General features: G+C 41.6%; 1 protein-coding gene across 2 annotated transcripts; it reads right to left on the minus strand.

Moving 5' to 3' along the window:
• Positions 1-104: 104 nt before the first annotated feature.
• Positions 105-24,827, minus strand: NDUFA9 (NADH:ubiquinone oxidoreductase subunit A9). 2 transcript variants are annotated; one of them, XM_005307011.4, is made up of 11 exons: positions 24,651-24,827; positions 17,611-17,775; positions 16,522-16,619; positions 16,232-16,323; positions 12,842-12,983; positions 11,391-11,493; positions 10,528-10,595; positions 10,331-10,407; positions 4,730-4,825; positions 3,375-3,441; positions 105-381 (listed from the first exon to the last, which is right to left on the minus strand). In XM_005307011.4, the coding sequence occupies exons 1-11, from the start codon at positions 24,706-24,708 to the stop codon at positions 211-213; spliced, it is 1,137 nt and encodes a 378-aa protein (XP_005307068.2). In that variant the 5' UTR covers positions 24,709-24,827; the 3' UTR covers positions 105-210. The 2 variants fall into 2 exon arrangements, with proteins under 2 accessions (XP_005307068.2, XP_065427027.1); XM_065570955.1 differs by lacking the exon at positions 3,375-3,441 and having other exon boundaries at positions 24,651-24,807.
• Between the last annotated feature and the right edge of the window lie 2,398 nt (positions 24,828-27,225).

The following is a 27,225-nucleotide window of genomic DNA, read 5'->3' on the forward strand; positions in this document are numbered from 1 at the left end:
ATGGATTAGATGAGCTTTAAAAAAAGAGAATTAAAGACATCTGAGACTCCCCCCCCCCATGATTAAAAACTTGAATGGAAATGATGACGCGGCTGAAATAACGCTTACATGATCAACATAGGGATTTTACTCAGTATGTACAGAATTCTTCAAACAAAGTAGGTAGCACAAAGGCAGTCTGAGAAGCACTAGAAGCCACCTTTGCCACTGTTAGATGGGAACAGTCTTTGATGGTTTTGTGTCATCTAGCTCAGCATCCAGCCAGCGATATTTGCGGTGACGGCGCAGAACTTCAATTGCTTTTAGTTCTACGGGAGTTGGTTGAATGCCCAGGTCCTCCAACCCAGGAAGATCGGGAAACTTCATGTCTGTTGTATGAAACTTAAAAAAAAAAAATAATAATAATAATATGAATGAGCATAGCAGAGAGAACAGCTATACATGTACAATTACTCAGCTATTACAGTAAATCTAATCCTTAATGTACTAAATACTATGTACTTATAACTGAGCTTTCCTTTTATCCTCCAGTAAAACTGGTATAGAATACTAGGACTAGAAACAAATGTAAGTCAGTCTAAATCCAATGCCATAGCATCACTGCAGATCCTGGGAGATTCTACTTCAACTATTTGCAAAATTCCCTTTACATTACTGAAGGCTGCTGGCAAAAGATCTTTCCCAGGAGAAATAATGCTCCAATACAAGGCACTGCTGGATTTTACAATGGATTACAGGGGACTGTGCAGCTATTGCTTAGGGATCAGGTAACTACATGCCGCCTCCAGATCTCTGATCACAATTTGCATGCATGGATGTGTGTGTTTGTTGGTGAGGGAGGGCCTGCAGGCAGGCCTGATCCAAAGAAGTCATGTACATTTGTGTCCCGAATTAGCTTCAACAGGAGTTGCAGATTTATATTAGGGTACAGGGGAGACAAGCAAATGCACTGCATTTCTTTACTCCCTCCCTTCTCTTTCATGGGACGTTTACTGTGCACCACCTGCAAAGAATTAATGCTGACCTTGCATTCACAAGCACATAGCTGGATTGAAATTACTTCTCTGGCACTTTGTCAGAAAACTTACACTGAATTAACAACTGTGATGGGCTGCTTTATTCAGTTTGCAATCCTGTACAGATTCTGTCATACAAAGATATATTCACTCATCTAGCCCCGCCTCTGGTAGATGGTGCAAGATTGTTCCTTACTGTATATTCCCCAATGTTTTGGTTCAAGTCCAATTTTAAAATGGCTCGAGTGATGGGACCTTAGGAGCATATTCCATAACAGCTTCCATTTCACACATCACAACTGAGTTTGAACTTTAAAGCCACATACAGATGGCTAAAATCGTCATTTTAAAAGAATTGTTATAACTTGAGAAAAATTGCACTTTTTAATGAAGAAAATTAGCTACCTTTGCTATGAAAGCTCTTTAAAACGAGGTAATTAAAAATAGATTCTGGATTCCTGAGATCAGCATTTGCACCATGTCCTTGCACCAACAAAACCTCAACACATATATCTTCGTTTATGCTATTTATGCTCTCCCTATTTAGCTGCACACCGGCAGCATTTTATCCTCATCTCTGCTACACCACAGCTTCCCCTGCTTCTCTGCTGTGTGCTCCAGCTACTGCATTATCAAACTCTGTTTAATCTTGACTGCTGCAGCTGCTCACCTTAGAGCAGGAAGACAGCTGGATTTTGGTAGTTTTGGTTTAGAACATTGCAACCCCTGAGAACCTTAGAGCTGTGGGTCTCCCACTGTGATCCAACAACAAAGGCTTGCAAGCAGTTTATCCAGCTGAGCCCACTGAAGGTAGTGTGCCTATGAGCTGCACTGTTATGATCACGACAGACCCATTGAGGGCAACTTTCTCTAGGGTGGCAGAGCGAGGAAAGAGGGTCAAGTATTTGCAATATGCCCTGGACTAGCTCATGAAAAAATAATAAGCTCTTACATAGCACTTTTCACAAGGAATCTCAAAGTGCTTTACCAAGGGGGTGAGGTGCTTCTATTTCACAGAAATGGAAACTGAAGCGTCAGTGACTTGCCCAAGGTCACACAGTGAGCAGATCTGGGAACAGAACCTAGGTCTCCTGACTCAGTCCAGTGCCATGTCCTGCAGACGATGCTGCGTCCAATTAAAAGTGATGCACACATTATGTTCAGACAGACTACTGCTGCCCTACCTTAGTGAAAGATTATCTAAATAACTCCATTTATGCAAAGATTTGTGGAATATCAACCATCTTTGGAAAAAATTACATCAGGTACTGACTTCAGGGGGTATGACTGCATTTTTGCTAACCTCACCCATGGAATAACAGGACTTTGATATGTTAATATTGGCTAATACCCACATTTTCACAGTTGAAACAAGGTTTGGCAAGAGCCACATGGCTAAAACCACATTAAAAGCAACTATGAAAAGTTATGGATAAATGTCAAGAGGCAACGCTTTTGCTTATTGGTCAGAAGATCACGGATTCCACTGTTAAATTAGGACTTCAGTCATACCGAATGCCGAGATTTCACCTTGAGTTGTTAAAGGTGTCATCATCTGGATGGGATAATTAAACCAAATTCCCTTCTGCCTATCCTAGTAAAACAAAAATCCTGCAGAAAATAGCTATGTACGCTTAACTGTGCTACAAGGGAAGGTGCTTGTGATTTATTTAAGTGCACATAAAACTAGGGAAAAAATCCTCACTCACTGCACAAAAATAAGTAAACTTTTCAATAGAAAACAGTCACCTGCATGCCAGAGGTCTACTTACAATAGTTCTCTCTTCCCAGCCACCCCTTCCTCTGATACTTCAAAGAAAAGGTTTCTCTTTCCAGGTTACCGTCAACAATTCTGTTGTCAGTCAGCCTGGCTCCTTCCTTACATGTTTAAGAGAAATGTGCCAAACCCAGCTGGCCCTGATTTCCCATTAAATAGCTGCCAGACCAAACCAGGGGAACCTCCAGGCTGCTTCAGGTATGAATCCCTTTGCAGTCAACTCCCACATCATCCAACAAGCCTGGACAGGTAAAAGTAAGTGGAAGTTCATGGGGTAAAGTAGCTGCAGGAACTATGCTATGTATCCCATGAGGATATTTGAAGACAGTAAAGGAGAACACTGAAATCTTAACATCTCCATAAAGAGATTTTTGTCTCCAAGAACAGTCTGAGAACATTTGCAGGGTTTACACATTCTGTTAATGACACTCTATAACACCAAATTCTATTTGTGGAACAGATTGAAACACTGCAATATACAATCTGCAAGGATATCATGTTTCATTACTTCTTGGATTGCGAAGAAACACTCATAACACTTCCCCAATAAAAAAGATTAACTAGTGCTGCCCCAGACCTACCCGATCCACTTTGTCTCTCGTTGTCCATGGTTCAAATGGACTAATCTCAAAGAATCTTGCAAATAAACTGTAACCATGAAAAATGGTGCAAACGTGAGTATTATCATAATACAGATACACAGAAGGCAATTCAGACAGGCATAAATATTCAGACTACCCAAGAAGTTAGCATTTTCTGTTCCATATTTCATTTTCCTAGCTGGAAATTCCATTAGTGCATAGTTAAGAATGTTAAGGTTTCAGCAAATTCTCAGTTATGGTTCTGATTACTATAAATGATCGCTATGACATTCTTCCATCTCCCACCCCCAGAGAAATGATGTGTGTGTGTGGAATAAGGGGAGGGAGATAAAAATCCACATCTAATAAATGCTCACTTCTACCCCCACCTTTGAAACTGGAAGGACTAGTATGCCTCTTTTTCAAGCTCTGCTCCTTGGCAGGCATAGGCAATAATCTCACCACTCATAAATGCTACAATTCAAAGCCTCTAAGACTAAAGTATGCTTGCTGACAGCAAAAATTTAATGGATGTGCAAGCTAGGGGATGTAGTTTGGAGCTATCTGCATATATAATTTCCATATTATAAAAAGTGCAGTTTTAGTCTTTAAAAAACGATTGAAAATGGCAGTAGGGTGATGAAGCTCAATGTTTATTTTTGTTCAATGTCTCAGCATCAGATTTGCTCAGTTTAAGTGAACAGGTGGGTTTTCTAACCGCTAGCCCTGCAAACGAAGCCTGGAATCTAAGAGCCAAGATGTTTTTTTTCTGGTTCATGCATTATCATCCAATAGTCGTGATTCTGTAAGCCAATTTCTGTCTTCAGTTACCCTTATACAATCCCATGGTCTCCAGATGTAAAAGGGCAAAATTTGGTGTTGCAGATTTACTTAACAGTTCTGTTGACGATACTCAAGGCCAGAAAAGAATCCAGTTCACTCCCTCATAGCTATGCTGTCTCTGCAGTGCTAATATAAGTGGATTCATTTTGCCACTGAATGACTGAACACACAGTAGATCTGGACACCTTTGGTTAGTTTTGATTTAGCAAAAATGAGACCATTTAATAATTGCATAGTGAGCATGCACAGTGAAGAGTTACCTTAAGACTACTACAACTGCACACTTAATTGCAGTACAGCCTAATGGGTGGATTTCTGGCTGAGCACGAGAGCCAAAATAACTGATGAGTATTTTGGGAAATTCAGTCTACATCGACCTCTTATTACATCCCTTGCAGTTATCCTGTAGTAACGTTTAAAGACCAATGCAAATACTCAGTTACTTTACATTCTTCATGCTTCTACCCACTTGACGGGCGGCAATTTCTAAGCCAAGAAATAATTCTACTTACTGGTAGAGAGGACGTGGGAGTGGGTATGGGAGATAGTATCTATGGGCAGTTGCATACAGATAGTCTACCAAGTCATAAAGAAGGTATCGATGAGGTCTGCAAAAAAAGGGTATCAGTTAAATGATGCTATTTCATGCCTCCTTTTGCAAATATTCAAGTAAACTTAGCAACATCTACTTTTCTTCAATCTAAATGATTTTTCACTCTTGTTGCCAGAGGGCACCATTAAGGGAAATTTAATAGTTCAAGAGAAAACTCTGTTGTTTGAAAGAGTAAGCAATGAGGTCAGTTAAACGTACGAGCATCATATACAGAGCGTGAGGACACAATAGGTTTTATGAGCTTAGTATTACCAACCAGATTCATCCCCAAGGTGTAACTCTATTGCCTTCAATAAGCTTACCACAGGTAAATATGGCCTTATTAAACCTGGATACAACACTTTCAATGTTGGGACTGAAATGGACTTGCAGTGTCCTAACACTCAGACTTCTATCCATCTTGTCCTGGAAGGAGGCCAAGAAGTAGTGGATCTTGTTTAGATTCATCAACATCTTGTTTTGAACTAGGACCCCAAATAAAAGACTTTGCCAAGGAAAAGGGGGTGGTACCCAACTCTAACAGGGGAGATCAGGGGCTTCCAGAACACCTCTGGACTAAGAGTTTACCTATTATCTGGAGGACTCTGCCTATCAGTGAGAAGGCAGAGTTGTAGAAATAAATAAGAAAACCTCCCAGAAAAAAAAATGCATCCACCCCAGGGCTAATACCTTTAGCACTGGAATGTCACTTTCCTGCTTATCAGGTTAGGTACTAGTTCCACATACAATTGTGGCATTTTAAGAAGAAACAGATTATTGGAGTTCCCACTCCCCTGCCTGGTTCTTGATCTGGTTTTGCCAGTTTGTCCTGGCAGTTTAGTACTCCTGTTAAGTGAAAGGCTGAGCCTAATAGAGAATTTCTCTTGACCCATATAAGGATGTGTCAGAACTCTGTGCCAAATCTTCACAACTACTCATGGCAGCCTTTTATTATTGAGCTATGTGATATGTCACACAGTCTGTTTGAATCCTCATAATGTTGTCATGCAGGTCATGATCAAAGGAGCATTGAACATGCCAACAGCTTTGGTCTCTGAAGGATTTATTGGGAATTCTCAGCTAGCAACCAGTGGCCTTGATGACCCACGAGCCCTGATGTGACTGTTGTAACTATTATACAGTCGGGGCATTCCAGAAGTAATACTTAGTGGCATTTTCATATTTAGTTTCCAGGGGAAAGTGGGATTTCAGATCCAGCTGTAAACACAGGAGGATCAGACAGTGCCAGGATTATGGTGGCCAGTAGGTGAGCTTGTTAAACTACACACACATTACATCTATGCAGATGGCCATGAAACTGCAGGTTGGGACAACTGACTCAGAGAGGTGAACAAACTTCAGTTTGACAAGCCAAGGTTCTGACGGGAAAACTTTGTGTTTCCATGCATCAGAACTCATGCCCACAACTGACAAGCTCTTGGGAAGGAAGAACAACGTTTAATAATTGTGTAATTCTATTTTCTTAAAGAATATGGAAAGTACTATGGTAAAACCACAAAAGTTTTCCAGGGCACCAGAGCAAGGATAGTACAGCAACACCTTTAACTATTTTTTTTTTTAAACTGACTAGGTCAAATATTTTCTAATTTGTGTGCCTAGAGTCAGATACCTAAATGCAGAGTTAGGAGCCACCTAAATGTAGGTGGCCTGATTTTCAATAGTGCTGAGAACCAGCAGTTTCTATTGACTACAATGAGATTTGTGGATCTCAGCGCCTTTGAAAAATCAAGCCACCTATATTTAGGTGCCTAAATATGGATTTATGAGCCTAACTTTAGGCTCCCAGCATTGAAAATGGTGACAGGCTTCAAACTGACAGTGCCCCTTTAGTACCTCATTCTTATAAAGCCACATTAAATTCTATTCTCTTGATAAAACGTGAAATGAAAACAAATAAGTAATGTCAAATTCTCCTGAATTCGAATATTACCAAATGTTGAATCAGAAAAACGAATAAATCAATTCATTCTTAAGGTTTGTACTGAGTTTCTTGCACTCTTAACATACTCTTGTCTCAAATTAGTTAAAAACGAACATAAGTCAACTTCTATATTGGCTAAAAATCTATCGGTATAATACTGTATATAGTAGGGGGTGTTAAAGTATATTCACACTTCAGCACTCATTTTTTCTTTAGTGTTCTCTGCTTTCCCACTAGCAGTTTCTTGGTGATAACAGGGGCCTTATTGTGCTAGGCACGGTATAATCATATAGTAAATGAAGAGCTTACAATCTAAAAGACAAGATATAACAAGTGGAAGTAACAAACAGAGCCAAGGTGGGAAAAAGTGGGAAACAAGATCGCAATAAAATGTACAAAATTCTTAGGCATTCAGGAGCAACAATTACAACAGCACCTGCCCTGTCACAATTTAACATACATCTCAAAGAAATGTAACAGAATATTAGAAATCAATGTTTTGTTTTACAAGATGAGCGATTTTATTTTGCAACATTTTAATAGCTTGAGTTGCTAGCACCTTTTAAGAGGCAGTGTGCAGCTTTAGTCAAAGATTACTAGGCAGCCTTTCCTTGATTTCCCAAAATTGATCTGAACCTTAGCTTAGAAAATTACTTATTCAAAATCTTTTTAGTCATTGCTAGGGGCTTGAATCTCCAAATTCCTTGGGGTGAAAGGATGGTATCCCTTGCTTGAATTCCTGCCTCTGAATCATGGGTGCTTAACTCTTGGTCTTCTATGGACTTTCAAAAAATTAGACTTTCAAACAATATGAGTATGTTCAGAATTTAGCTGATTCATCTTTATATTTGGCTGGAGAGCGCTATTTAATCCTCACTTCCTTCTGAAGTTGGAGCACTTGTTTCAACAAGGCCAAAGCGCTGCAGTCGAATGCATTTTTCTGTTCTAGTAGGAATTATTTGCATACATAGAGACCTATCTTCTTGATTGCCCCCACCTGTAAAGTACGACAATTCAGAGGTTTAATTCCACTCTGATCTTGTTGTCTGGACTCTCTTCTAAATTTGCTTGATCCTTGTATGTTCTGCCCATGTGATATACTTCTCTCTCATTCTTTCAAAGAATTCTTTGATCTGCTGTGCAACATTTGTCTCTACTTGTCCTTTAAGATGACACTTCATATCATCCAAAGACTCGTAAGATTTTTCCAGGTTCCTTAAAACCCCCATTATCATTATTTGCGCCTTTAGCCAATTACTTGCTTCTTCCTATTGCTTTGCCATTTATTGAGAGAGATTTTGTAGTGTACTTTTCAGGAAGAGTGAGTAATGGCTGGTTCTGGACAGGCAGCATGAAGCACACCTGCCACAACAGCTCCTTCTAAGAGCCCTGTGTCTGAGAGCTTAGTTACAGTGCTGAGGACAATGACATCACAAGAGGGAAAGACTGACCACCCGTGTCCACTGCATATGAAACTGGAGGGCTACCATAGTGAAAATATCATAAACTAATGAATACAGAAAAGTTATTAAGTCACAGATAGGGTTTTTACAACCCAAGTCCCAGGCTACTAAACATATTTTATATAACTGTGTGGAGGTTTTTTTAGAAGCACTTTGTAACTTGACTACTTAGCTACCATTCCTCTCCATGATGTAGTCAAATGCTTCTCTCACCTCATATACTAACTAGACCTAATTTTGCTTTGACCCCACATTACATCACTGAAATGTGGAAGTCAGAGCAAAATTTGGCTCTTGGGAGTTTCTGATATCCTATTCTACCCTGGAGTTTTTGTGCTTAAACCACTGAGTTGCTACCCAGTTTGGTTCTGAGTGCCCCTACAGAGCTGTTCCAGAATTCTCTCCAAATCGAAGGGTCTGCATCAGAGGCTTTCACCAAAGTCAGTGGGATTTCTCCTTTAGTTTTTGCCTCTACCTTGTATTACTACTTTATCTTAAATACCAGGTATTATAAATCAGAATTACCAAAAATAAAGATTATAAGTGAGCTGTTTCTACTTCATGAAAACATCTAAATAGGGCTCTTAACTAACAGAGATACACTTGTTAATGTGGCATAAGGGAGGTGTAACTGACATAGATTTCTAAATTTACAGTAAGATGTTAAATTATTTTCTTCAGGGAACTGGCTGATCGTTCTCTCCATGCTACTGAAATAATGCATACAAATTTCTCTTTAAGCTTACTCCTCTCTCACTTCCTTTATAGAATATCATGACAGCACATATGCTACTCAGTCCTATATAATAAAAATCAGTGTTTATAAGAACTGTTCCCTGTGTTGATGTTTACAATATTAGACAAAAAAAAAACCCAGAACAGAATGTCATGTGTTAAACATTAACCATCTGCCTGTATGTTGTATCCCTTTCCTACACGCTTTATCTATCTTGTCTAGTTAGATTGTGAGCTCTACAAGCAGGACTGCCTATTTCTCCGAATATGTACACAACAATAAATACAATGGTGCCCTAATTGGGATTACCAAAATATTAACCTTCATGGCTCAAGTCTGTGTTTTTGTTGGGTTTTTTATTATTATTTTTTCAAACAAAGGAGATGGAATTTATTCCAGCTAAAACGGCATGCATAACACAACGGGGAAACAGAATTTACTGCATAATATGTAGGGCCCTTCGTTTTCAGTTTTTATTTTATTTAAATTTTTCCTGGGAATTTATCAGTGTTTATTACCACAACAAAAACAAGTGAAAATCAGTGCAAAAAACTTAATAGTTTTTCTGGGTAAATATCGGGGTTTATTTTGGTGGACGGAAAGATGGGGGTGGAAATATTCAGTAGATTAATGCTTTGAATTCCGTTCATCAATGCGGTTTGCTGCAGAACTAAAACAGAACTCAAAACACAATGCCACCTCTGAGATTAAGAAAATATCTCTCTAATCCCCAATAAAATTTTTCATTTGAATAAACAGTTTACTGTTGTAGATTTAGAACTATTGGCCTATAAATATTTACATTTAATAATTGGACCACACCATTTACAGAGCATACACTCAACTTCATAATTTCTCCTTTTTTTAAAAAAAATTTCGAATACTTCCTTGTGTTCTGAAACATATTCTGATACAGATTTTCATTTTCTTCCCATTTTAGTGCATCACATCTTTAAATCGTTATCTGTTAATGGGTATACATGAGATGTGTACATGGTGGGCGTAAGATTCGTCAGTATGTTCAGATGCGCACGCACTTCAGAGTGTGCGGACCTGTTTGTTTGTGTGGATCTTCTAGACTAGTACATAGCCTTACTTCAACAAGTAGCTTTGCATACACACACAGACTAATGTAGTATCAGAATATATCTATCTCATGCAATGTATTGTATTTCCCTAATAAAACAAGTTATTTTTTATATATTTGAATTATAGAAAATAGGGTGAAAAATCAGAAAAAACTGAATATTGCTTTTTGTAAAATCTGGAAATTTTTCATTAAAAATCGGTTTAAACTGAAAACGAAGGGGCTTAATAATATGTGGAAAAAGGCACCACATAGAAGCACTACAGTTAATTAGAATCAGATGAGTAACCTACCCAGTCAAGGCATATGTTTTTCCTTTAGCGTCAGGATCCTTAATTGCACTAATAATTGCCTTGGCTACATCAACAACCTAAGAGAAATATTTATATTAGTTTAAAAATATTTTTAAACTAACTTTAGAAAAGCAATTATACATTTTCTACAAGCGGTTTGAAAACAAGTTTTTGTTTTGCCCTTTTTTAATACCTACATATATAGGTTGCTTCTCTGTTTTCCTGCCCAGAGCAATAAGTGGCACACCACCAAAGGAACGCATATCTGGTAAAGGAGACACATGAGTAACTTAAGAATGTAATCAGTGAATCAGAGCATTGGGCAATAGCCAACATATGATGTTTCAGAGCAAGGCAGAAGAGCCAAAATGCAACTACACAGAGTTGAGCTACTATGGAAAGGGACTATGTTTAAAACCACAATCTAAAATGTTTATTAGCTTTTATTGCAATTAGCAGTGCAGAACCCATACAACCTTGGGAGGGGGACCTGGATTCTATTCTGGCTCATGTATCAGCATCAGAATTGCTAAATAAATTACAGTTCCAGAATCTTTATTCTTGATGATGCATGAGCCAGAAAGAGAACCCAGCTCAACTGTTGCACTCCAGCACTGGCAATTAGATAAAATAAGCAGACAGTGTCTCAAATACTCCAGATAAAAACATGAAGTCCAACGCTATAAAGTCACTTTTCAGAGTAGACACTGAATATTCTTTCCTAATCCCCACAGGTCATGATCTTAAACATGAGGTTCAGTTTTATTTACATTATATAGATGATGACTTAAAGTACAGGAGATTTTCAAAACAAGTGTCAAGTATCAGAGGGGTAGTCGTGTTAGTCTGGATCTGTAAAAAGCAACAGAGAGTCCTGTGGCACCTTTAAGACTAATAGATGTATTGGAGCATAAGCTTTCGTGGGTAAATACCCACTTCATCAGATGCATGTCAAAACAAGTGTGCTTGTCCCTTTGAGAAGGGAAATTAATTATTCACTACTTCTACAACCTCTAGGGTTAGTTATACAGATTGCATATTGTTTTATTGTAATACATACGTGCATAATAATTGAAAAATCGGTCCTCTCTTCCAAATATCTCAGCGGGCTTCATAATGATAGCGTCTGGAAATTCCTCCCTCACTACCCTCTCTCCAACAGCCTGCATTAAATCAATATGAACAAACCAAACAACATCTCATTAATGTTATCCACTCTAAACAGGCTGGGTGTTTCTCAACCTTTTTGATATCAGGGTCCGGCTTGCTGCCTTCCTAAACTGTGTTCTCCAGGACCAGCACCGGTCCACAGATCGGTCGTTGAGAAACTCTGATATATAGAGTATTATTGTATCATACTATTGAAGCATTACCCGAATAAAATATTCCATGAACTAACTCTGGCAATAACATCTCAACATTATTTCCTTCCAGGCCATTTGGTCTTTGATACGCACACAGTTATAGCAATGTGCAGTTCTCAGGACAACCCACAAAAGCACCATCAACATTTCTTTAATGGTACTCAGATGTAGGTTACCTACGTAACTCCCTCCTTAGTGACAAGATAAATATGTAAAGCAAAGGAGTTTAAGAAATAGCTTGGCCTCAGCACGTTTCTCTGACACATGCAGGGTTTAGAATAAGTCAGGTGAGTCACAGGGCCCCACTTCGCCATCAAAACAAATAAGTTGAGAAACTCTAGCTACAGTTTAAACTTGGTTGCAGCTGAAATATTTTCTAACATTTGGCTGGCCTATGTTGACAAGGCCAAACTATTTTCTAGCCTAGTTAGAAACCAGGGCTATAACTCATTTTTTAAAATTGTCCTAATATGATTTGGCCCCCGTTTTTAAATTTTGTTTTGATACCGTGAAAGTCTCGTGAGTTCACTGAGAGGCCTACATACCCAAAAATGAGACAGAAGCCATCTGAAAAAAGCAAGGGAACAGAAAAAAATGGTACCCCCTATTAAGAAAAAGAGATTAAACACTAGTATGGATAACTGTGGTGCAAGAGAGCCTATGTGTTGTAATCCCAATACAAAAGATAGTGCTTTTGAAGCCTTTCTATACTCTCGTCCCCCATTTCTTCATTCCCACTACTCACTTACCCCACTCATATGCCACACCACCACCAGTTGTTAGGCCTGTTCCCAAATATCAACTCATTTTTGCTGTCCAAGACAGTTCCCTCCTCTTAATGAGAGTGATACTAGATGCAGGGGATGCTTGAGGATATAGGAGTAAACCAGATTAGATCCAAGATTACTTTTTTTCACCTAGAAATGTGTATGGAGTGCTAGGGGGCTCTGTATACACACTGAAGGGCACACTGCACTGGGCCCAGGTGCGCTGTGTCTAATGGTGTAAGGAGACTACGTTTTAGGAATTGCTCCCAACCAGGGAAAATAATAACTAAGCGAACACAGTTCCTAAAGTAATCTCTTGAAATGGATCTGGCAAAACTTTTCAATCTTCTGAATAAAATACAGACTGAACTCAGACTCACTTTATTCCTAAGGTATTTGGAAGGACTTTTCATGTCAGCATTCAGGTGAGAGATGTGAATGAGCTTTTCTACTCCAGCTTCCCTGGTTACCTGGGCAATCTCTCTAGGAATATTTACAAATTCATCTTCAAAACTGAAGTTTCTAAAATAAGAAAATAAACGTTACTTTAAGGATCTTAAGAACAACCGATCCTGTTATCTAGTTCACTGTCACATGTTTCCTGAACAGATTTCAGAAGCGCATTATGATGCCATTGTTAGAAAAATGTCTTTAAATTAAGGGACTCTTTGCATATTAAAGACACCAGCAACTCAAACATGGCAGAATACTGTACCAAAGCAACTCTACTTTGTGGTTTTACCTTGTCTCTAGTTAGACTAAAGCACAGCTTGAAAAATTCACTCATCTGCTTGTCTGTGGCAAACAGGAAATTTTTCCAGGCAAGTACTATCAATTTCAGCAGAGGCTAAACTTTTCAAAAATAAAAAGTATGCTTGTAGCCCTTTTTTCAGGTTACCTTTAAGCCACATGGTTAAGACTGTAAACCATTTTGATGTGTAATCTTCCTGAAAAATATCAGTTTCAGTGCTTCTAACTGTTCCTTGGTTTTTCCAAGTTGCAGCCTTGTGAAATCTGACTGGTCTTGTCAGTTTTCACATCATCTATTCAAAACATTCCAAGCAGTGTGAAACTGACAAGAATCAAGTCAATTTCATAGCGTTGTTGTTTGGGAAAACTCCAAACAGCTTCAGAAGCAGGAATTGGAGCTATTCAATGGGAAGCAGAACATAAGAACTGAGGCTCTGAAACGGATCTGTTCTTGTGGAAGCCAGAAAACTGAAAGGGGCAGAGCAGCAGTGATCACCTCACAGAAGTGAATAGGCACTCGAATAGGAGTGGATGGAACAGAGAATGTTCCTTCTCACATTCAGCACCCAGAAGGGCTTGGGGGAGGAGTTTCAAATTTATCAAATACCTACTAGACTGAGCCTTATACAAAAAACAGGTCCCCACAGCACGGTAGAGATACAATAACCTGTAGAAATCCCAACAGACTACCACTGGCCAGAAACTGAAAAAGGAGGGAGTTGACTTCTCTTGCCTACACACTATCCCTGGAAGAACCCCCAGCTTCCATCATCTACATCTGTCTTTGGATAGTAGAAGTTTTAGTCTAATGCTGCTATTGTAATCTGTCACCCCAACTCCACAGATCTCACTGATGTCTTTATTTTTGAGCATTCCGGAGTCATTCTGATCCTGGGAAGTTCTTGGAAATGTTACTCTTGCTCTGCTTGCAAACATGCATATACTAGAAACACACAACAAGAATGAACAGCATCTTCTAGAATTATGCACTAACTAAACAACATGGGATACCAGATGAGATCGGATACTAATACTATGCAGAAAGGCAAGTATTAATGAAAGGCTCAGTAACGGAGGTTAGCCATAAAAGGAATCCCACTGTTTTTTCTTCCTGCTTATGTGGTTTACAGGTATTAGAGACAGGAGGGATCATTATGATCATGTAGTCTGACCTCTTGCATAAGACAGTCCATGGAATTTCATCAAGTGGGTTCCTGCATCAAGCCCTATCTTCTGGTTCAGCTACAGCATAGTAGTTGAATTTTTATTAATGTTTAGTCTGTGAAAGGTGTTACTTCAATAACTAGACTATCTTCCCCCTAGATAAAGCAAGGTTTCTATATGGGGCAGACAAAGGTGTTTTAAATGAGCACATGAAGAATATAATGTGAAGGATATAGGTAAACCCAGTGGCAAGTCTACAGACACTTCCCTCTCCCCCCTCCTAACCCCCTCCCCTCCCCCTCCGCCCACACACACATGCACACAGACAGGCACCGCATTTAAATTTATCCCAGGATCAATTTTTTGTCTCCCAAATTAGCAATAAAGAGTTCAAAGCCACTGTATTCAGATTTTAGAGATAGTGAACACAAATCTAATGTTTTAGATATAACTAGTAATATATAAACCAAGGTTTTAGGAATGCATATCAAATAACATGGACCTTGATAGATACACAGAGCAAGTCATTTTTTAAAGTAAGTGAGCATTCAGTAGATTCAAATGATGTAATGGAAGGCTAAAAAAGCATCTACTAGAGTAGAAGTAACTAAAACGGCATCTACCAGACAGAAAAGAAAAAAAGCAGGGCCTTTATAAACTAATTGTGATCATCAAATGAGTCTGTCAAGCAGGCTCCCTCCTGAAAGTTGTGTGTTCTGCTTGAATAGTCAGGTGTAAGTTGACGCATATGCTTGCTTATAAAGGCATACTGCTTTAGTCTCTAATTCACAAATATTTTTTCTAATGACACCAACTGACCATTGAGAGAGAAAAGAAAACCATATCACAACAAGTTTTTTGGCCACAATTAGGGATGTCCATGTTGTAACATTTGCTTCTTTGCAGTGTGGACACAAAGAAAACAGGTTATACCACATTAGGGAACCATGTTGTAACTTAAATTAAAACTTATGCTACTCTTTTATTTGTCCTTGATGACACACACACAAAAGTTTTAAATATGGATGCAAGTCACAACTAATCTTGGTAAAGAACTGAGTTCTAGTTTGGGTTGTGTGTGTAAACAGGGCCTACACAAATTTGAAGTAGTCATGATTACAAATAAAAAATAATTGGAGACTATCACAGGTATTTCTTTCAATCTAAAACAAGCTTTGGTTTTTTATGAGTTTCACAATTTATTCTAAATCCCACGTCTGGTAATAAATTAGCAGTATAAAAAGGAGCATACTGCTTTTGAAGCTAATAAGGTGTCCATGACAAAATCCCATAGAACTGATGAATTCATTCATAGATTTAGGAACTCTTCACTAGCTAGTCTCATTTATTAAGGTCTATAAATGAATAGGAAATGCTTGGCCAGCATTTATATTAGGCCAGAATTCAATCCTGCATCAAAGTGGCTGTGTTTTGTCAGAATACTAGGGTCTCCATTTGCTACAAGTTCTATGAACATTTTTACACTACAAACGTAAATCCACAAAAATTTGTACACATTAATGGCATAATATTAGTTCAGCAAACCAACATACATTATGATTGAGAAAGCAGTAAATTCAACTCTTTGTAATGGAGCAAAACTCATGCAAATGAGCAAAACTCTGTAACTATGGAAAGAACATAAAGCTTAGCTCCAGCTCACACTCAAGACCCCAGTTAACCCTTCGGTCACACAGAAGAACTGTGACACACAAGATTTCAGTCTTGTCTCTTTATAGATAGGGAGAATAATCCCAAAGTGATCATGTACCGTACATTCTGTGCTAATTATGTTGCTAAAATACCCAATACCTGTTATGAATCTATCCATACAGAGAGACAAACAAGAAAATTACTTTGTTTCCCATTCTTGTCCAACAAGATTAATGACCACATTGCTGTGTTCCACGGCTCTTCGGGTAGAGTCTTTGTCTCTAGAATCCCATTCCTGTAACCGTAACACCAAATAGGAAGGATATGAGATAATGTCCAAAGAAGGTGTAATCAAAGTAAGTTCTTTCACATAATTTCCATATACAATTTAAACAGATGGAACTCTGTGGCTTACTTCACAAATGATAACCACTGGCTTCCTAGCATAAATCAAAAGCAATACTACTGCTAAAGTCAAAGCCAAAAGACTCACCAAGAACAGAATTTGCCCCAGGTCACCCATGGGTCGAAGATACATGAGCTCATACTGATCGCAGCGATGGGGTATGATTATCTGGGATCCAATACGCCCTAAAATGTTCAAAACAGTATTTCTTGATTTAAATCAAACTAACTATTATATAAATATTAAAGGAAATGCTGCTGTTAAAGTACAATAATTTCTTTTTAACTGCATAAAATAAAAACTCAATAGATGAGCTCAAATAACTGGATTCCAGAGATAACTTTTGTGATCAGATTAATGACGACTTTCACGCATCTGAGGATCTAGAGGTATTGTACAAATAAGTTACATTTCTCAATAACCTATTTTAAGAATTCTTATACCAGTTATGGATGCCTCATGGATCAAACCCTGTAACTTTATAATAAGTTGACTTCTGTAAACTGCCTGCAAAAGAAAAATTCCGTGTAATAATATGCCACATACATGTGTGTGTATTACGATATGACTGACTAGCACAAAAAAGTGGATTACATCTAAGGAGATTTATGATTTGCATTGTGATTAATATAATTTTTTTAAAAGTCGGGGGGAAATTGCAAATATTTGACATTTCAAATTATAAAGGACAACTTTAAAGGGTCAGATCAAAATTCTAAATAAAAAATATTGCTGCAAAAAGGTTTTTATTATGCAACTAAACACAAGGTCTCATCACTATTTACTTAATAATGTTTCTTAAGAATAAATTCTCTTAATGTTGAAAACATAAGAACTGACCAGAAGCTTCACCTAAACCTTGAACTGGATTTTATGAGTTCAAACAAAAGGTAATTCCCCTTCAATCACTATCCCCATTACTTTAAAATGTGTTCCGATTCTTCTGAACTCCCTGGATCAAAACCAGAAATCTTGTGAAAACAGGCCAGTTTTCATTTCTTGGGACTACAACATTAGACAAACATTAGGAATGTACCATGGAGAACAATCCCACACTGGGTCAATTTCTAACCTCAAGTACTCAGGAGATTTCTTTCCCAACTTTGTAGACTAAAAAGATGTGGATAGTTTAGACAAACATCTGAACTGCTGAATGTTATTCTCAGGAAACATTACCCAGACGGTTGACAACATATCGTCCCAGAAATCCTGTGGCCCCAAAGACAGTTGCCACAATGCCACTAAAGGAGGAACGCCCGCTTCTTCCATGGGGGATCACAGCATAATGTACATGGCGATGCTGCTGCAGCACAGGAGATACTGAGGCAGGAATGCCAGAGCCTGAAATACACAATCAAAGAGAGAGAGCATGTGAAGTCACTGCAAGAGTTATTATTTTCACTCCACAGATAAAGTTGAAGTTAGCTTTCCATTAAAACCCTGATTTTAAAACCACTTCCTTTTATTTCCCTCCAAAGAAACCAGTCCCCCCGTGAAATTTCCCATAGTACATACTAGGGTAGGATATAAGTTTGGAAAAGTCAAAAAAGGAGTGGGTTTGGGTACAGGATCAGAGTGAGAGTGGGTTGTGGGGGAATTACAAAGGCGTAATATAAACACCACAGCAAGATAGACAGGGAAAGGGGTTAACTAAAAGATCATTAAGGCACTGATACAGACAAACACAAGGCAGCTCCTGTAGGGACCTCGAGGAAAGGAAATGTTCTTCTTCGTCAATCCAGGCAACAAGGGGAAACTGATCACTTTGCTATACTGTTTATAAGACATTTTTAATTTAAGGTCTTTTTGCTCCCATCTATACAATTGACCAGGATGAAGAAGTGCTCTGTTCAGCTGTATGTGCTATAAGGTGGCAAGACGCAGTATTTTCTTTCCTCCCTCTTCTTTTTCTTTATCTGTAGCTAAGGCCTGTTATTTCTTATTTGTATTACCATAGCACCTAGGAGACCTAATCGAGGTCCAGAACTCAATTGTGTTAGGTGCCGTACAAACATAAAAAGATGGTCCCTGTCTCAAAGAGATTACAATCTATGTATAAGACATAAGACAACAGATGGATACAGGCAGATAGACAAGGAAGTGCAAGGAAACAATGAGACAACATTGGTCATCATGGTAGGCAATGATATCAGTACATCATCAACCTAACAGTTGTCAAGCTTTTCGCAGGCTTCATGGCAAGGGAGAGTTTTAAGAAGGGATTTGGAGGACAACGATGAGGTTGCTTTGCAGATATTTATGGGAAGTTCCATCCAAGCATGAGGGGCAGCATGGGAGAAAGCACAAATCTGTTTTCACATGTATAAGAAGCAAAATTAATAAATATAAACTGCTTTGCCACTGGGCACAGGGATACATGGTAGGAAATGAGGAGTGGGAATAGATGTGATGGCGCAGGCATATGGGAAGGGACATGAGGGGAAATGGATTGGGTGGTAATGAAATATGTTACCTACTCCTAGAATATCTGGGAGACGGGTGAGTAAGACAGGAGTAGAAGACTAACAGGGCAGAGGAGGCTGAAGGGGTGGTGGTGTAGACTATGGGCAGGCATGGATGTGGACAGGGGAAAGCAGAAACTTTTAACATTAAACTTCAAATGCTTATCATTTTCTAGATATAAAAACCTCTTCCCTTCCACTGTACTGAAATAACGATTGTACACCTAACTAGCCAGATCCTGATAGGAAAGCATCCTCCTTGTTTCCCTTGTCTGATGCAAGTATAACTTCCACACACTTCCTATGGACTTGCTAAGGACTGCAGCACCTTCAGGTCTAACAGTGCAAGACTACCCTCTTGTGGGCCTTACATGCCAATGCAAGTTAAACTATTAGGGCTTATTAAAAAAAATGGGAAATTCACAAACTAAACAATTTGTTAAAGAGTTCAGTTGCAAAGAGTCCATTTAACGCCATCAATTATACGTTAACAGAAACATTTAACGTCTTTTTAAAAACCTAAACATTAGAATCCCTCAAAAATCAACATTTGAGGAATCTGCCAGCTCATCATGATCATCCTTCATCACTCACTATCACCCCACCCGATTTACACCTCTGAGTCTATTTTAAAGTTGCCCCCTAAAATTTACAAAGATATAAACAAAGGTAAAAAAAATTACTAGGAGATTATAGAATCTCATTTCCTAGTCAAGGAATTCATTTCTATATAGTGTATTACACCCTACATTATTGCTCACTACAGAAAACATTAGCTGTTAGACAATTTTGCAAAGTCTACACACACACACTCAACTCCTTATTAATAATATACTTCGTAACACTAAATATTTATTCATAAAACAATATTCTACTCAACCAATCCATTTCTTCAATGAGAATTTATAGAACTCACATAAATTAATATAGGTTAGGACTATATTCCTATCAATATATAACTTCAACAAATATACTTCCAACAATCTTTTTCCTTTATAGAACAAAGCAAGGAGCAATGTTTAAAGTACACTAGGTAATATAAGTGAAGTAGGTAAATAGTGTGTGATCCAGAATTATGTTATGGTAGAGAACTGGATGGATAGTTTAACTTCATTTTAAAGTATTCCAACATTTGGGGTGTTTTGAAGAGGTAAATAATTTTTGTAAAGAAAGCAATTGCTTTTTGAGTAGTTAGCTGGACTCCTTTGAAAATACACTTTCAACCTTAAATGTTTACAGTTTTTTTGTGAAAACGGTATATAATATACACATACAGTATCAGTGCTGCTAGTTGTATTACTAACAGCAGGAGAGTTTCGGTCACAACACATCCTCCCAAAAGCAACATTACCTTAGACAGGTATGAACAGAATTTGAAAAATGTGCATTACTAGACAGATGATTAAATCAAGTGGCCAGAAGCTAATATGAAAGATGGGGCAAAAGGTTCACCAACAATATATCAGTAAACATCCGCAAAGCTACCTCATTATCTTCCTTCAAATCTCTCTACAAAATTCTCATTTTCCATGATACCTATAAAGAAATTTGACAACGGTTAGGCTGATGTTGCACTGATACCACTGCCTATCATGCTGACCAATATTGTCTCGTTGTTTTCTTGTACTCCCTCATCTAGGTCTGTATCCATCTGTTCTCGTCTTCTTCTCAGATAGTGAAATCTATGAAGTAGAGGGCATCCTTTTGTTCGGTCTAGCACAATGAGATCCTGGTCCATGACGAGGGTTCCTAAGTGCTAATACAAATAAATGATGAGAAAAGATCCAGAGGCAATACTCTGGTAAGAGTCTTGATCTCTCGGTTGCTAGAACTACGATCCTGGACTCTGCTCAGGGATTCCATCTTCTCTGGTAAAGATCTGATATTTCATCAATTTGAAACTAATTCTTTTGGTTGATGGAAAGAAGCACGTCTCTCTCCATTCTTGCTCCCTTCTGTTACACCTCCAGAAACCTTCTGATGCTTTTGGGAGGAGGAGTTCTGTTACTCTGCCCTTCCCCAGCATCCTTTTAAATCTTCCTTCTCTCTCAAAATAGCTCCATCGCCTGTTCTTGCTGCTACCTGTAATTTTCTGAGGCAGCAGTAGATCGACATAGATTTTGACAATGTTACCGCTGCCCAATGTGTTACGAATTACAACGGTGAAACCAGGTTTGTTAATTTCACTCTGCTGCTTGCCAGAGCTATTGTAACTGTCTGCAAAGTCAGGAAGGTGAACAGAACCCCCAGCTGGCAGCAGGCTAAGCAGGGCCGGCAGCCAGGACCCCGGCTGGCAGGACCCAGCGGACCGAACCCCAGACCGGCAGCGGGCTGAGCCGCTCAACCCGCCGCTGGTCTGGGGTTCTGTCCGCCAGGCCCTGCTCAGCCTGCTGACGGTCTGGAGTTCCGGCTGCCGGCCTCTTGCCAGCCGGGGTCTCGGCCGCTGGCCCTGCTCAGCCCATTGCCGGCCTGAGTGAACGGAACCCCCAGCTGGCAGCAGGCTGAGAGGGGCCTGGGATACCAGCCGCCGGTCCCGCTCACCTCGCTGGCTGGTCTGGGGCTCCAGCCATCCGGCCCCCTGCCAGCTGGGGTCCGGGCCTCCGGCCCTGCTCAGCCCTCCTGCTGGCCTGCGGTACCAGCAGTCAGCCCAGGGCTCTGCTCCTGACGGTACCAGCAGTCAGCCCAGGGCTCTGCTCTTGGCCAAAAATTACACTACAATTAGCTTAAAAACTTGAAAACTTTGTATATTACAGTAATCATTAAAACATGTATAATGTTAATAAATACATAGGTTTGATGAAACAAAGTAGTTGTACTTATGTGCCTCTGCTTAATTTGTGTTTTTGATGATTTACCTTCTAAAAAAATCTTGCACGTCTCGCACCCCCCAGGGGGTGCATGCACCCCAGGTTAAGAACCACTGCACTAAACTGATAAGATCTGCATTTTAATTTAATTTTAAATGAAGCTTCTTAAACATTTTAAAAACCTTGTTTACTTTACATACAACAATAGTTTAGTTATATAATATAGACTTATAAAAGCCGTTAAAATGTACTACCGGCACGTGAAACCTTAAATTAGAGTGAAATAAATGAAGACTCGGCACACCACTTCTGAAAAGTTGCCGACCCCTGTCTTACAGGAAAAAATCCAAGTTTAATCCAGTGCCTGTGTAAATTCAGTCCTGCAATCATGCCCCTATTCTCCCCATTTCCTACCCAATGGTTAACAGTTTCATAGGCCAGGTCTACACTGCAAAGGGATGTGAAAAAAATCCATCCCTAACTGACATATGTTACAGAAACAAGGGTGGGCAAGATAATATCTTTTATTAGACCATTTTCTGTTGGTGAAAGAGACAAGCATGACAAAATCTCCCATGTAGACACAGTTTATACCAGCAACTTTTGCAAGTATATAGTTCAGGGAGATGCATGGGCAACAGGTATCATAGGCAGGGATAGGCTGTGCCTCTCCAAACAGCCTAGTATGGCCCCATTCACACTCTACTCCCAGGCCAAGCCCCTTCCTGCGGTTCCCAGCACCCTGCCCTGGCTGGCCCAGGCTGGCTGACCAGCTTCCCGCAGGGACTCAGGGCAGCTCGTGCTGAGGCTGTGCCACCTGGCGCAGCCAGACTCGGGATGCCAACATCCGGTGCACTGGGGCTGGGGCCCGCAGTGGGGGTGCTCTGGCCTCCTGCAGAGGAAGGGGTAGAGGGAGAGGAGGGGCAGGGCTTGGGCACAAGCGGAGGGGCCGGGAGCTAGCCTCCCCCAAAGGCCACCCACGGGGAGATGCATTAACTATGGAAAAAGAAGAACAAGAGTACTTGTGGCACCTTAGAGACTAACAAATTTATTAGAGCATAAGCTTTCGTGGACTACAGCCCACTTCTTCGGATGCTGGGCTGTAGTCCACGAAAGCTTATGCTCTAATAAATTTGTTAGTCTCTAAGGTGCCACAAGTACTCTTGTTCTTTTTGCGGATACAGACTAACACGGCTGCTACTCTGAAACCTGTCATTAACTATGGACTTGTCTACATGCACAGCACGTGGCACCACTGTAGTGCTTTAGTGAAGATGCTACCATGCCGATGGGAGAGCTTCTCTCATCTGTGTAGTTAATCCACCTCTACAAGGGGTGGTAGCTGTCGACAGGACATAGCACTGTGTACACTAGGGGTTAGGTTCACACTCCTGAGTGACAGTTATACTGATGTAAGTTTGCAGTGTAGACCTGGCCTATATTGGTAAAAGTATTCCTTTTGTCAGCATAAGTTCTCTCTCTACTAGGGAGCTTTGCCAATATAGCTACTGCACCACAGACTAGCACATATGTCCAGTGCAACACAGCTTCTGTGTAGGTTAGGGTAAGGAGAAGCACTGTCTCACTCTTGCTCCAAACGTAAAATGTAGGTCTACCTGGCTACATCACCCTGGAAAACATCATGCCCTGTGTGATGTAGTTAGGTTGACCTAATCCCCACTGTAGATACAGCTAGATTTCTTCCACTAACATAGCTATCACCTCTCCGAGAGGTAGATTCAACATAGCAACAAAAATACCCTTCTGTCACTGTAGTAATTGTCTATCTACACTGTAGCAGCTGTACTTCTGTAGCAATTATGGCACTAGACATACCCTGAAGTAGCTAGGGCCAATCCAATGCAGTACTTTCAATATCAAAACAGATCTTACATTGAACTCTATTAACTGGGGAGCTGGAGCAAAATACTGAAATCATGGTAATCACTGTAATGATTTGTAAATTTAAAGAGTTCTCAAAACTGTAATCCTATGAGCTTTTCCCAGCGCTCCGCAGATCAGGGATAGATCATGCTCTTATGAAGCGGGATGCAGAAGAGAGATATCAGGGATACCGAGCTTGGTGGAGTGGAGAAAGCGCAGTGGTGGTGCTAGACGTAAGCAGGCTATGCAACTGCTTGGGGCTCCAAGCAACTCATAAGTATTATCTCCAATATATCATTCATCTTATTTAAGGTGGACTTTTCAAGAAGTGTATTAGTATGAGCAAGCACTACTTCTGTGTCTGTATCACCAGGTATGCAGTGTAGTTATAGGCTTGTCGGTCTCAGGATATTAGAGAGACAAGGTGGGTGAGGTAATAGCTTTTATTAGACCAACTTCTGCCGGTGAGAAGCTTTCACACCATATGGACTGAACAGACACACTGGATTTATGGCTTATTACAACAATCTGCAACCCACTAACCCTTTTTGTCCTATGACTGCAGCGGGGTCAGCAGGCCACTCTACCTTGAACAGTTCCTAACAATCGCGCTAACTGCTTATGCCAGACAATCTGCCCCTCCTTGCACTTTGCTGTGACCCCGGGAGTTCCTTTTCCAGACATGACGAAGGGCTCCGCGCAGCCCGAAGCTTTTCTCTCACCAACAGAAGCGATTACCCCGCCCGCCTTGCGTTGCTCTAGCTCGGGCTGTCACTCCCCCGGCACCGGGCAGCGCAGACGCGGTTTCCAGCCGGGCGGGTTTCTGCGGCCAGGGATTAGCAGCAGCCTCCCCGGGAGCTGCCCCCAGCCCCGGTGCGGGGGCAGGACGCGCCCCCGAGGTCACGCAGCGGCAGCCGGGGAAGCAGGAGCTCGGTCCCCCCCGCTCGTTTCCGGGCGCGGTCCCAGCAGCGCGAGCCCAGGGGCGAACCCAACGGGCAGCCCGCGCCGGGGGCGAGCGAGCCCGGGCTGCCTCAGGGGGAGGCGCCGCGGCGGTGACACTCACCTGCCCTTGGCAGCAGCAGGAGACTGCGGGCAGCCCGAAAGCAGCCAACCTCCGCCATCTTCCTCTCCCACAATCCCCCGCGGCCAACGGGTCCTCCGCGGGGACAGGCTTCCCCCCTCCTCCGCCGGCCGGGGAAGGGAACGGAGCCGCCTCCGAGCTGCGCATGCGCCGCTGGGCGGGGCAACGGCGCCGGCCCTCCCCCCCCCGCCGGGAGACGGGGCGTGGAGCCGGGGCGGGGCGAAGCAGCAGGGTCAGGGCGGGGTTTTCGCAGGGAGCAACCCGGGGGCGGGGAAAATCGATCCGACCCGACCCGACTGTCCAACAGCCCGGGCCCTGCTCACACCTAGCCAACGTAGTCCTGGGTTGCCTGGGGGACTGTGGTTTGCTGTGTGTGACCTTCCTCAAGAAAATAGGTCACTTTATAATCCTAAATTAGGAGGTTTTGAAAAGCAGTAATATTAAGTGAGTTTCAGTGCAGGTTTAATAGTGAGAGAGAACAAGTTCCTTTGTTTGTCACAGTACAGGTAGCAAGCAACAGAAGGTCCTCTGGCACCTTTGAGACTAACAGAAGTACTGGGAGCATAAGCTTTCGTGGGTAAGAACCTCACTTCTTCAGATGCAAGTGAGGTTCTTACCCACGAAAGCTTATGCTCCCAGTACTTCTGTTAGTCTCAAAGGTGCCACAGGACCTTCTGTTGCTTTTTACAGATTCAGACTAACACGGCTACCCCTCTGATACAGTACAGGTAGCAGTTTTCAGTGTGCCTCACCTTGGATGCAGACCGCCTTTAGAAAGTATGGGGTTTGAACTCTGTAGCCATCCAGGTTTGGATTTACAAAAGCACCTAATACAGTCAAGTGCCCAACTTCCATTGGAATTTAATGGAAGTTGGGCACCTAACTCCCTTAGGTACATTTGGAAATCCTTCATGTACCAGTATATTTATGCGTGTATCTGTAATTTTCACTCCATGCATCTGAATAAGTGTTTTTTTTTACCCACAAATGCTTATGCCCAAATAAATCTGTTAGTTTTTAAGGTGCCACGGGACTCCTATTGTTTTTGTGGATTCAGACTAACATGGCTACCCCCTGATACTCAGGGCCGGCTCTAGGTTTTTTGCCGCCCCAAGCAAAACATTTTTTGGCTGCCCCCCACCCCAGCCCTGGTCTCTCATCCCCCCCACCTGTACCCTCCCCCACCCGCACCCCCTGCCACCCCAGCACTGGGCTCTGACCCCACCCGCACCCCCTGCCACCCCAGCGCTGGGTTCTCACCCCACCCGCACCCCCTGCCACCCCAGCCCTGGGCCCTCACCCCACCCGCACCCCCTGCCACCCCAGCCCTGGGCTCCCCCCAAACCAGTGCTAACTCTGCATGCTCCCCCCTCGCCTCCAGCTGGTCCGATGCTGGCAGGGTCGGGGTAAGCAGTGGGGCTTCCGGGCCACGCCTCAGCCCAGGGTCCCTCCAGCCAGGGCTCCCACCTCCAGGACCGGCCAGGAGCAGGGTAGCCCCAGAGGGAGCGGAGCCCCGGAGAGCAGGACGCGGGCCCCACAGGGCAGCTCCCCGCCCTCTATGGCCCTGCTGCTGCTGCTGCTTCTGGCCACTCTGCCACAGTCCCTGGGTGGCTCAGGCTGCTTTGCCCAGCCCCGGCTGCGGCGCTGGGGGGCGGCCACCCTGCGGCACCTGCAGGCAGCCCCGTGTGCCCCGCGGGGCGGCCCTCAGCCCAAGTGTCCCCCCTTCGGAGCCTGCCCGGCCCAGCCCAAAGGTGCGGGCGCTGCTCCCCTGCGGCACGAACCGCAGCAGCCTCAGGGCGCGACGCGCTGCTGCCGCCAGGGCTGTCTCTAGACTTTTGCCAACCGAAGCGCAAAAAAAAAAGATGGCCGGAATGCCCCCCCTTTAATGTGCTGCCCCAAGCACGTGCTTGGTTTGCTGGTGCCTATAGCCAGCCCTGCTGATACTTGAAAATCCTAGCCCCACTCATTAGTTTTTCTGGAGGGATTGCCATTTGTCAGGTACTTATGCATACTTCTGAATGCCTGTCCACTAAGAAACAAACTTGAGACCAAGAGTTCAGCTACAACTTTTGGTCACTACCGCACTGTACTGATTTAAATCATACTTAGTAACTCATTACTTATTCCTTGAACCACCTGGTCCTGCGAAATTGATCTTGAATTGACACTATGCTAATACTTATATGAATTCTGCATATTATCTGTTTATTAAGGACATCCAGCAGTTCTATGATTCCTAACTCATTCCTCCTCCAGCTCTTCAACTTCTTTTTCATCCTTAAAGAGTACTGCTGTAAAAGTTGCATCGTAGCCAAACACAATGTTCTCTAAATCTGCTACATGCAGTTGTGTTTTCCTGGATTTTCCTACTGATTCCCTCTGCTTTTTAGTCTACTTTGAATACAAATGACCAGTCTTTTGTAATCTTGCTTACTTCATTGTAATGAGCACTCATATTCACTCAAAACATTTTAAAAACATGAACTCAGCCAGTGAGGTGGGGAAGACAAAGATCTGTTCCAGTAATTGTGGAAGTGCAAAAAACACATCATGTAAA

Source organism: Chrysemys picta, chromosome 1, assembly GCF_011386835.1.
Source record: "Chrysemys picta bellii isolate R12L10 chromosome 1, ASM1138683v2, whole genome shotgun sequence".
Taxonomy (NCBI): Eukaryota; Metazoa; Chordata; order Testudines; family Emydidae; genus Chrysemys; species Chrysemys picta.

What these genes read in the sequence shown, in the direction of transcription:
- NDUFA9 (XM_005307011.4), bottom strand. Translation starts at nt 24,708, where the DNA reads ATGGCGGAGGTTGGCTGCTTTCGGGCTGCCCGCAGTCTCCTGCTGCTG. An exon ending in CCTGCTGCTGCCAAGGGCAG is followed by an intron (nt 17,776 to 24,650) that starts GTGAGTGTCACC and finishes TGTGTATTTCAG; the next exon opens with GCTCTGGCATTCCTGCCTCA. An exon ending in CCAAATACCTTAGGAATAAA is followed by an intron (nt 11,494 to 12,841) that starts GTGAGTCTGAGT and finishes GATTTAATGCAG; the next exon opens with GCTGTTGGAGAGAGGGTAGT.